The sequence below is a fragment of the Chelmon rostratus genome, chromosome 16 (assembly GCF_017976325.1).
Source record: "Chelmon rostratus isolate fCheRos1 chromosome 16, fCheRos1.pri, whole genome shotgun sequence".
NCBI classification, from domain to species: domain Eukaryota; kingdom Metazoa; phylum Chordata; class Actinopteri; order Chaetodontiformes; family Chaetodontidae; genus Chelmon; species Chelmon rostratus.
In genome coordinates, this window is record NC_055673.1 from 2654971 (window position 1) to 2666696 (window position 11726).

General features: G+C 43.7%; 1 protein-coding gene across 1 annotated transcript; it reads left to right on the forward strand.

The window, feature by feature from the left end:
• The first annotated feature begins 743 nt into the window (after nucleotides 1-743).
• Nucleotides 744-7043, forward strand: slc39a7 (solute carrier family 39 member 7). Its single transcript, XM_041955875.1, has 8 exons — nucleotides 744-865; nucleotides 1766-2333; nucleotides 3211-3379; nucleotides 3847-3924; nucleotides 4060-4194; nucleotides 4317-4430; nucleotides 5054-5250; nucleotides 5590-7043. The coding sequence occupies exons 2-8, from the start codon at nucleotides 1776-1778 to the stop codon at nucleotides 5842-5844; spliced, it is 1506 nt and encodes a 501-aa protein (XP_041811809.1). The 5' UTR covers nucleotides 744-865; nucleotides 1766-1775; the 3' UTR covers nucleotides 5845-7043.
• The last annotated feature ends 4683 nt before the right edge of the window (nucleotides 7044-11726 follow it).

Below are 11726 nucleotides of genomic sequence, written 5' to 3' on the forward strand. Positions count from 1 at the left end.
AGGAAGTGTGTCTGTTTCCCCTCTCCTCTTTTTTATACAGCTTTATTGAAGCGATCTTCAAAAACGTCTCTGTCTGAATATTCACAGGCACGTCTCTGTTGTACAGCTTGAATGCTTCACACACACACACACACACAGTATCTTGTAAAGCTCTCGCAGCGTTTTCAGTAAAATTGGCTTGATTTAATTCCTTTATGGACTTATGTAATATAAAAGGTTGAAATATGAAAATTTTATAGAGGCTATTACATTGCATGTAGCAACTTTCCAATTGCATAGCAAAACATGTTTTTACAAAATACTAATTGTGATGTTTCGATAGATACCAAACATACCAAATATATTCATAAAAATATTATCCACTGCGAACCAGATAACACACGTTTATTATTTACTTATTTGCGGTGTCAGTTATAATTCAGCACACAAACGGACCCAGATCCGGTTCTAACTCCTCCAAAGCGCTCCTGCTCACTGCCAAGAGATGAGTCAAAGCACTGGATTTATCTCGCGATGTTTCCAATGAGCCCTCATGTGTCTTCTTTACATCTTCACAAATTGAACGATTCTCGCATGTATGAGTGCTAAAGTTTTGAAGAGTATTATGAAATAAGTACACATAGCATTTCAATCGTCTCATGGAAAATCAAACATATCTTTAAATCTAAGGAGAGACGCCGAGGGAGCACAGAAGGATGCTCACTTGGAATGGAATGCGTTCCCGCGAGATTTCGCTGAGTATACTTGAGTGAATGCCACGTCTTACCAGTAGCATCAACGCAGACAGAAGTATCAGCGGTTAACCGAACATTTAGTACGCAGGGCAGAGTAATCCAGCGGAGGCAGTGATATCTGACACAACCCGGTGAGAATGAACTGTTTGTTTTTCAGCATTTATCGCAGCGTTTTCCTGCAGCAGCAAAACGTTAGCAAGTTGGTTACTAGCTAGCTAGCCGGCTAGCGGGCTACAAGTTAGAGAAACCGGCGATCAGTGGTCGTTGTTTGATGAGCGGGGCTTTTCTTGTTTACTGTGAGGATGGCGCTCACACTCTTCAAAGCTCAGAGATTATCCGCTTTATATCCGCATCGGATGTGTGAAGCCGCCAGCAAATAAACAGCAGCAAGACGAAGCTAAGTCAGATGCAAATGAGTGACTGTTAAGTTAGCTAGCGAAGATTTCGTCCTTACAGTTCACGCTATGAAACAACCCGCACATATAAGCGGGTGTCGATGACTGCTAATACTGTACACACGGCACGCAGTATGACAACAGTTACATCAGGGCAGGGCAGCAAATGAATGAGTTTAGCATAGCATAACATCAGTGTAGCACAAGACTGCCAGATGTGTTGCACAGCCACACATCCTGCTGTTGTATTTGATTAGCAACGGCCCATTGTGACTCACTGCAGTGGCCGGATTCCAGCTCAATTTAAATACCTGTTGTGTTGGCACAATAATACAAAGTGGCTGATCTGATGAAGGAAGGGTTGCTCTACATATGGGAACGCACCCCAGTCTCGCTGAAGATGCACTGGTGTGTGTTATTTGCTGGTCTCTACGATGTTAGAGAAGCTCTTGAGGTCATTTCAAAACACTGCAGCTGTGTGCCTGAAGTTTTGTTGAGCGGTGGCCACAGTTTCCCACAAATTCAATAAAATCAGAGCAGCTTTTGTCTGCAGTTTAGCATAAACTGAGAATAATCATCAGACAGCCTGTGAGTTTTTAATTTCTTCTGTGTCTTCTTCACTTTTCTCTTTGTCAGAGGGGATAATATGGGCTGCGTACGTCTGCTGGCACTGACGGTGGTCACATCTGCAGTTCTCCTGTTAGCCTCCCATTTGACCATCGCTCATAGCCATTCCCATGGCGACCATGGACACGGACATGGCCACCATCACCACGGCCACCATCACCATGGCCACTCCCACGGAGAAGACGATCTCTCTCACGGCGCTCAGGTGAAGATGTTCCACGGGGCGAGCAAGTGGAGCGCCGAGGCCAACCTCCCTCCCCCTGAGGAGGAGCACCATGGACACGCACACTCTCACGATCACGGACACGGACACGCTCATGATCACGGACACGCACACGCTCATGATCACGGACACGCACACGCTCATGATCACGGACACGCACACTCCCATGATCACGGACACGCACACTCCCATGATCACGGACACGCACACTCCCATGATCACGGACACGGGCACGCTCATCAGGAGGACGTTGTCCGGGTGCACAAAGAGGATAGCGGACACGGGCACTCACACGGCGGGGAGAGGGTGAAGAGGGAGGCCGAGAAGAGGGACGTGGTGGAGATGTGGACACAGGTGTGATCATAGAACGGGAAAATGCCTGATTGAAATGTGGGCAGGAGTATTAACGTTAGACTTGTGAGAGAGATGCTCAGTATTTTATTATTCTACAGCACCAACAGTGGTGCTCCTCAGGGTCACAGTGGTGCTCCTCAGGGTCACAGTGGTGCTCCTCAGGGTCACACTAGATAAGACTCTGCAGCCCTCAGGTCTGAGTTTCTGTTTCCTCCCATTCAGCTTCACAGCACTGAACAATTCAACCAGAAAGACTTAAAAGGTTCAGAAATGTTCTGAAACTACAGGAAGTCACGCCATCTGGCCAAGACGTAGTCAGGCACACCTCACCTTATTTTAACACTTAGTTTTTTGTTTGGACTAAATAAACGAGATGTAATATGTTAATTAACGAGCTTTAGAGGTGCTGGTAGGTGGCTAGCTGCAGCCTCTATGCAAAGCTAAGCTAACCACTTCCTGGCTCTAGCTACATATTTAGCGAGCAGATATATCTCACTTTTGGCAAGAATAAGCCCCCCCCATTTTACTTTTACTTCTTACTTGCCAGTTTCCGTATAAATCAGTGTACTTCTTGTTCTGTAGCCCGATGGCATGCAGCCACGTTTGGCCTTGCTATGTCATCTAAGCCCTTAGGGGGTCAGTGAGTAATCAGTTTTATCCTCCTCCACAAGCCTCTCAGGAGCGAGCAGGCTTTTCATGTTATCATTTTGAGTTATTGGTACTGATCAGTAACCTCAGATCCAAACTGATTGATCATACAGATCACTGCCTTTCCTCCACTTCTTTCTTCTATTTCCTGTTTTGCCTGTTTCATGCGTGACGCTTCTCTCCTGCGAGGCGCTGATGAAAAGTTAACTTCCCTCCATCCCCTCTGCAGGCTATCGGAGCGACGCTGCTGATCAGCGCGGCTCCTTTCCTCATCCTGTTTCTGATCCCAGTTCAGTCCAACAGCGACCAGCACCAGAACCTGCTCAAGGTGCTGCTCAGCTTCGCCTCAGGTGGACTGCTGGGCGACGCCTTCCTCCACCTCATACCGCACGCGCTGGGTAGGCCGTCGATCCGCAGAAACCTGTTTTTTTCTCGTTGTCTTTCTCGTTCAGTAGCTCTTCCCTCATGGCTCATCTTAACGTTGCTCTTTGCTCTCATAGCTCACTTTCACTTTGTGTCGAGGCTTGTTTAGTTTGTCCTGTTTTCACAGCCTTTGAAATACGACCCTGTGGTCCATCAAATGCTCATTTATTAATTCAGACCCTTTTGGAGCATTTGGATATCAGGAGCAGCTCAGCCTCTGTGGGCTTTATTGAGAGGTTTGGAGTTCTAAATACATAAAAAAAAAAAAAATTATTGAGGAAAGCGAAGTTTCTTCGTTCTTCAGATGTTCAGAGCCGCCACCGATACCAAAAACAAAGTTTCCAGTTGGCTGCTGACGACGACGACGAACACGTGCTCGTCAGAGCACGGCTGCAGGATCGCCAGTTTGTATTCTTGACTTTTCCGTCTGTTTCCTGCACAGAGCCCCACTCCCACCACGGAGAGGATCACGGACACTCCCACGAAAGTGAAGAGTCACATGACCACGGTCACTCCCACGGTACACAGTAATTGCCTTTTCTCTTACTTTAAGTAGTCAGTTGGTACTCATGTTGTTTCTTCAAGGGGGGGCGGAAATCGATCGAATAAATTCACAAAAACGAAGAAACAAAAGCCCGTATCTGTATCTGCACAGGAGCTGCCCACGGTCACATGATGTCAGTGGGTCTGTGGGTGCTCGGTGGGATCATCGCCTTCCTGGTTGTAGAGAAGTTTGTGCGTCTGGTGAAGGGGGGGCATGGCCACGGACATTCCCACAGCCACTCGCACGGTATGCTGCTGTTCTGAAATTCTTCCAGACAGAATATTCAAAATCTGTCAGCTGGTGTCGTCACGACTCGTGATCTCAGTAGCCGATCTGCAGCTGATTCGATCTGTATGTAACATTTTCAGATGCTCCCAAGGAAAAAGACAGCGATGGAGAAGAAGAAAAGGAAGAGAAGAAGAAAGAGGAGAAAGGAAGTAAAGACGAGAATGTGCAGAAAAAAGAGGGGCAGAAGAGCACAGGTGAGCAATACGTTGATTTCTACAGACCTACCTGTGATCAGACACCCAGCAGCTTAGTTACTAAACTGCAGTGTTTACAACATAAAGACATCAGCAGATAATCAGCAGTTCACTTGTTGGCTGTGGTACGGCTGCTTCAGCAGAGCAGAGATGGGTTTATGCTCAGGTTTGGGTCTCACAACACCAACGCTCTGGGTTTCAATCTACCTGAGGACACACTGATCATTTGAAAATGTTTGCATTAATAGAGGATTGTGCAGCCTTGGTGCTCACTGCTTTTAACCTTTTGACCTGCAAATGAACAAATCAGTGCTTACTTCAAACGTCACAAAAAGCTGTTTTCACTACAGAATCAGTCAAATATCAAATATTAAAACAATCTTCCTGCTCCAAAAGGAACTCAGTGTGAAGTTTTGTTTCTACTTTATACTGGTCAGTGATGTATTCTAAATGTTTTATCGAGTAAACGCTGCAGACATGACAGATGCAGCTTTTATTTAGATGTTTTTCATTTTAAGAGCAAATTGATATTTGATCTGTCTGATCAGAACATTATGAGCTCCAGCGTCAAACGCCGTGACTCTATTAACTCCATTTACTCTCCGTCCTCCTCGCCCACACAGACATCAAGGTGTCAGGTTACCTGAACCTCGCGGCCGACTTCACACATAATTTCACAGACGGCCTGGCGATCGGAGCGTCGTTTCTGGTTGGTCCAACGGTTGGCGCCGTCACCACCCTCACCATCCTGCTGCACGAGGTCCCGCATGAGATCGGAGACTTTGCCATCCTTGTCCAGTCTGGCTGCACCAAAAGAAAGGTAGTGGACTACTCGAGCTGTAGTTTCTAAGAGTCAGAAATAAGAATAAAGAATCTTTCCAGTTTAGTGGCCCAGTGTTGTGGCAGCTTCATGGAAACTGACTTTTCCTTCAGACCTTCAGTATAAAACACAGTGTGAAACCCTGCAGGACAGACATGTGGTCTGATAACTCTACTGCACAACATCCAACTCCTTGAGTTTGTTACCGAGCCCCCAGCGTCCCTTTTTTTATGTCGATTTATTTAAGAAATATTTTAATAAAACTATAAAATTGCATGAAAGATTAAGAAGGAAACCAGCAAAATGCCAAGAAGTAATGCTGGTCCTCTTTCCCATCAGGCTATGTGTCTACAGCTGCTTACAGCCCTGGGAGCTCTTGCAGGCACAGCTTGCTCCCTATTGGCCGAGGGCGTGGGCGCCGCGGCGACCGCCTGGATCCTGCCGTTCACAGCCGGCGGGTTCGTTTACATCGCCACAGTGACCGTGCTCCCAGAGCTGCTGGCGGGCCGCTCCAGTTTCGGCCAGTCTCTGATGGAGATTCTGGCCCTGCTGTTCGGAGTCGGCATGATGGTGCTGATCGCCGAGTACGAGTGAGACGCAGCAGAGTGAACAGAAGCTCCTCGCGGAGTGAGACAAGGAGGGAAACGGTCAAAAAAGGTTAAGAAAAATGGCGGTTTTAAGTAGAGTTCAAGTGGATTATTGTTTGTCAGGGGTGTGTTTTCTGTTTTTTTATATTAATTCTGTTCTGGGACTAACACCACCCATTGATGGCGAGCAGAACATTTTTGTCGTTACGTGTTTTTTTTTTTTAGCAGTTCATGGTCCCATCCTTGATTTGTGTCGATCTTTTTTGGCCTCTGAGACTGACGCTGCAAAGGAGCAACCCGCTGGGAAAGTTTTTGAGGACCGCTGTTCGCTGAGGGCCTCCATCACGACAGGCGGTGACATCTTTCAGCACGTGGACCATTCAGCAACTGTTCTGTTGCAGCTTAAACTGACAGCTGTATCCGGCCTCAGGTGGCTGAAAGTAGATCCACTTTGAGCCACGACGCCAAATTGTCTGTCATTTTTGCACGTCCTTGCTGGTCCGTAAAACTACATTTCAGAGTCGGGTCATTTCCGCTCAACAGTGACCTGCTCAGTTTCCTCTGGAGACCTTGAATGTTAAGATTTTTACACTCTACAGAATAAAAATGTTGTGGCTTCTACAGATGTGTTTAAAATGCAACATGTTTACTCTTAAGTCATGAAAATCTTGATGAAAGGAAAGATTTAACATCTGTGACACAATCTTACTTTTCAGCAATTAATTAAAGACACGTACTTAAAAACGTAATGTGAGATAAGTCTGACTGGTTTAATGGCCTGTTTTACTTTGGATGAAACTCAAACCAAGTGGCATGATTGTATCTGCTATAAACAGTTCTGACCACAAGAGGGCGCAAGAGGTCCATCAGATGGTGTTTGACTTTGCTGTGAAAGAGGAAGACCGAGGGCTTGCAGAAAGAATGCAGGAGCATGAAAACAGTTCACCTGATCCTTATCATGCAGACAAGTATCACAAGTTTCTCACTGAACCGGTTCTAAGGATGGAGGGAGTCTCATGCTGCACGCATCAGAAAGCCTTAAGAGACCCATTTGTGATTTTAAAAAAATAAATCTGAAATAAAACTAACTTAGAACATAAACGTAATCAAAACAAGAAAAAAGACATTTTCAGAGGCTCCAGTGTAGTTTGAAAAAAATAGAAAGCTCAGGTGTTTCTGAACAAGGTTTTCAAGCGTCTTCAGGACTGAAGAAGAGTTGGGTGTAAAGCACCAGATGCCAACTTTGCTTGTGACCCTTCGTCACTAAGAATTATTCCCCCCTCAGACAGTAAATTTGAATAACTTGTACTGTCCTGAAGAGATGAAACTGTCCAGAACTACAAAAGAAATAAGCATTTCATCAGAACTCCGATTTTTTCTTACTTCCTATCAAGTTAATCTTTCTGTGTTCATTTAATTCTGCATTATGAACCCTGGTCACATGGTGCATGTTAAAAAAAATTCTAAACAGTTCAATGAAACCTCCTTTTTAAAAACAACGCAATGATGTGAGGAAAGTCAGAAACAGGCAGCTGAAAGATGAATAAACAGCTGGAGTTAAAGCCAGCAGATGAAATACTTTGCTAAAAGCAATGATTTAAATACAGATACCTAAAAGTCCTGGATAATTAGAACAGGTAGCTAAAGAGAAGACGCCGCTTCCGTGTGAAGGTGGCAGAAAGCTGCAGGAGTCAAAATGCAGCTTCTGTCACATCAGTTCAGTCGTATGAAAGATTTGTTTTATTCTCTTCATGGCGTCAAATAACATCCAGTTTCCAAACATCTGGAACATCTGGAGAACTGCTTTCAGACTGAAGGCAGACACCTGCAGCTGTACAGGTGTGCAGCTGCACAGGTGTGCAGGTGCTTGTGCAGTTTGCACAGTTGTTATTTGACCTTTCTTTTATCTGGTTTATTTCCTTGTGTGTCAGGACAGAGGAGCGTCATCAGTCCATCTCTCAGGAAAAACGTGAAACGGGATGGGCAAAGTTTCTGATGACTAATAAATAAAACTGATGCTTCCAATGGGAAACCCCCCTCATCACACGTCTATTTCAGTGGAAGCCTTCACCTTACAAGAAACCAATAAATCAAAAATGAATGAGGTGTGTCCATGTGTTTCCTGTTCTTAATGAGTGGTTAATTAAAGCATGTGCAATGTGAATAAGATGACCTGGTTAACACAAAGTGACTCATGAGACATTCACTCATGTGTTTCTGCTAAAAGTAGATCAAACATTCAGTCGCCTCTGTCTGATCAGCTGTTTCGAGTCAGCTTGTTTTATTTCCTGATTCTGAAAGCAGCAGTTTCTTTCTTTTCACGGTCAGAGAGCCGCGAGGAGCAGAGAAAAGTGAAAAAAAAAAAACAAACACAAAAACTGTCTCACAGACGGGGAGAAGAGTCGAGAGCGTCTTCCATGAATCCAGACGCTCCAAAAACAATAAAGCCCAAATCAACTTTGAGAGAAGATGTCGATTTTAGTGTCAGTTTGATGTGATGCTGACATACACAGGCAGGTGTGTGCATGTATGTATTTACACAGGTGTGCTTGCATCCTCAGCTCTACCTGCGGAACATCATTCATGGACGAAACATTGTCACAACCAATAAAAGACAAAGTGGATGTTTCTTGGCAGCTGCAAACGCCTCAGGATAATTACCTAAAGTGACAAAATACAGTAAACCTGACCAACAGATGAGAGGAATTTCACTTTGATGTCTTAATACAATCCAGACGTTCAAGGTTTTAATGATTAATCTGAGCAAACAACATCTTAAATTCACAGTACAGGTGAATGTGGAGGCAGCAGCAGCGCAGCAGTGACGGTGCACAGCTCAGTGTTACATGCTGACTGAAGGCATGTGAAGTAAAAGTACTAATAACACGCTGTAAAAATACTCCGGTACGATTGAAAGTCCTGCATTGCAAATGTTACTTCAGTAAAAGTATGTAAGTATAATCAGAATGTACTTAAAGTATTAAAAGTAATAGTACTCTAGACTGTTTTACTGTTATTCATTATATCATTATATTATTAGAAGGTATGGATTCATGTTAAGCAGATCTGGCTGCTGAAGTTGGGTAACACTTGTACAGAACTCATTCTGGATGAATCTGCTGATTATTTTCTCCATTAAAATGACTTCATTTTTCTTAAAATAGTTGCCAATTAATCACCTGTCAATCGGATAATTGATTGTCTGATTGCTTCAGCTGTAAGTCAGGAAGCTGCGAAGTGCTTCACACACACAAAAATAAAACTGAATAAGGTAAAAATACATTTCCAATGAGGACAAAAGACAAAGCCCAGAGAGGGGAATGATAAACAGGCCTGAAACAAGATTCAGTAGATTCGGTAGATAAATCCAGACGGTTTGAGCTAAAACAGCAGGAGTACGATGGGCCTTTGCTTTGCAGTTGGTTGCACCTGTCTGTACTTTTGGGAATAACAAATCATCATATCTTATTAACTCTTCATACGCTTTTTTAAATGCAAAAGGTTTTTGAAACCAAAGCTGCCAAATAATTGCAGCGGAGTGAAAAGTGCAGCATTTCCCTCTGACGTGCAGTGAAGTAGAAGAAGAAAGTGGCATGAAAAGAAACTACTCAAGGAAGTGATCGTGTGGACTAACAGGGAATTCACCTGCGAGTGTTACAGTATAGAAATCTTCATCAGATAACTGACATGTTTTCGCGTGCAAACACAAAGCTGCCGGCTGCCGCGCTGCACCATCAGCCCGAGTTACATAAGAGGCTGTTCTGGAGTTAAGTAGGTGTGAAGTATGTAACCCTGATCACACCGTGCAGCAAAGAAGTGGATCTGACGCAAAGTCGTGCTCGCAGCTCGGCCTTCTGGGTGGTCACGTTTGTGGGATGCCGGGTGAGTCCAGCACGTTGGTCCGGACTCAAAAACATCTCAACAAGGAATTACACAACATCACACTCATCTCGCTGACACTTTTATCCAAAGCGACTCCAATAAGCACATTCAGCCACAAAAAGTAAGCTCCTGCATGCATGTTCCCCTCGGGATGAACCACTCTGCTGATCACTGATGATCACATGATCAGCCCGAAACGAACGACGCTCCCGTCAGCTTCAGCTCTCACAGCTAAATGCTAGCATGCTAACTAATGCTAACTTGATGCTAAACTAAAAGATTTCCCTTCCAAACACCTGCATAGTAACATCACTGTGAGCATGTTAGCATGTCGATGTTAGCATTTAGCTTAAAGCATCAAAGTGCCAAAGTGCAGCCTCACAGAGTAGCGGCCAATGCTAGCCTAATTATTGGAATAATTACTATTGGGGGGGGAGGGGGGGGGGGTAATGTATTTTACTTTACATTCACATATTTCATTTTACTTAAATCCTTGCCTGATGAATTAAATGTTTTTTTCTACTCAACATATACTTAAAAACTTTAACATATTAAATATTTCAAATATATATATTTTCCTTTTTTTGCACAACACCCCTACCCTCCGTCTTAACCCCGCTCTGGCGCACTTAAGGCTACGCCACATACGTGCCCTGAAGCGGGAAATTTACGTAAATCTATCATTGTTATAAACTCCAAACGTGGCGAGTCGTCATAAATCGGGTGTGCAGAAATGAAAAGAACAAAGAAAAAGAGAGGAAGATCAAAGAGGTGAACGAGAAAAAATGATGAAGTTTTTAAAAGGGGGACAAGAAGCCAGAGAATTAGGGCTACAGTTGGGGGCCCTATGATGGTCTCTTGTCCCCGGGCCCCAGCAAGTCTGTTGACAGCCCTGATTAGAATTATTCAAAAGTAGTTTGTCCGTGCAAAGAGATTATTTTAGAAATATCTAAATTTCTTTTTGCAAAGATTGAAAATGGTGAAAATCACAGATGAGATCAAAACAAGTGTTTGATAAATGCTCATAAATGTTGTTTTTTTTTTGTGGATGGGATGCAGCAAACGTTTGCTCTTCGCCCAATTCAGAGCAAAGAAACATCAGCTTCAGTTCGGAGCAGCACAGAAACTTGTGCCTGTCCTGGAATCAGAAGGGAATGACTCAGCTGAAACATTTAGGAGATTAACAGGTGCTAAAAGCAGCTTTGTACCTTTTACTGGAGGGCAAACAAACTGTGGCGAAACAAGTTTCCGGCTGTTTGACGAGCTTTAACTTGGAGTTTAAAATTCTGGAGGCTTTAAAGCTGAAGCTTAAGTTAACAACAGCCAGTAAATCTACACAAACAAAACAACAAAACCACAATTAACTGTTGTCCAGCCCAGTTGCGACGTCCACCCTACATATTTCCACTGAAGCACATCTGAGTGCCTGCTCCACCCCATCGTAACCAAAATGCACACCTATAATTAAAGATTCCCCACTAAAAGCACAGAGAATGAGTCATTAATTTGAGAGATGTAATAGGTCACAGCTTTCCCCGCTGCATGCCTCAATGACTGTTTGCTTTGCTAACATTAAATCATTGTAGTTGTACACAGCCGTCAAAAACATTTTCTAATTTGACAGCTTGTGCAGGCCTTCGAGGCAGCTCAGAGCTCAGTTTCATCTATATCTACATCTACATCAACAATCTGTCATAATCTGGTAGCGTTTTTATGCTGTTTAATAAATCGAGTGTGTTTGCAGGGAATTCTGCATAAAAAAAGCTCCCAGCATTTTCTCCCAAGGATTTTTTTTTTTAAATTATTATACTCGAAACTGCACTAAAATATAAAATGTGGTGTGTGTCCTCTGTCCTCAGACTTCAAATATGTTCATTTTCATTGCTGAAAGGAGGTTCAGGCTGCTAAAATGTCTTGGAAAAAAAAAAGAAGACTGCATGTTTTCCAGGTCATTTACACCAAAATAATGAAATATCAGTGAATTCTTTAATGCATTTTTTTTTCTTT

Excerpts from the sequence above, each read along its gene's own strand:
- slc39a7 (XM_041955875.1), top strand. The coding sequence starts at position 1,776 with ATGGGCTGCGTACGTCTGCTGGCACTGACGGTGGTCACATCTGCAGTT. Across the intron at positions 3,925-4,059 it reads TGACCACGGTCACTCCCACG|GAGCTGCCCACGGTCACATG; the intron begins GTACACAGTAAT and ends GTATCTGCACAG. Across the intron at positions 4,431-5,053 it reads AGAGGGGCAGAAGAGCACAG|ACATCAAGGTGTCAGGTTAC; the intron begins GTGAGCAATACG and ends TCGCCCACACAG.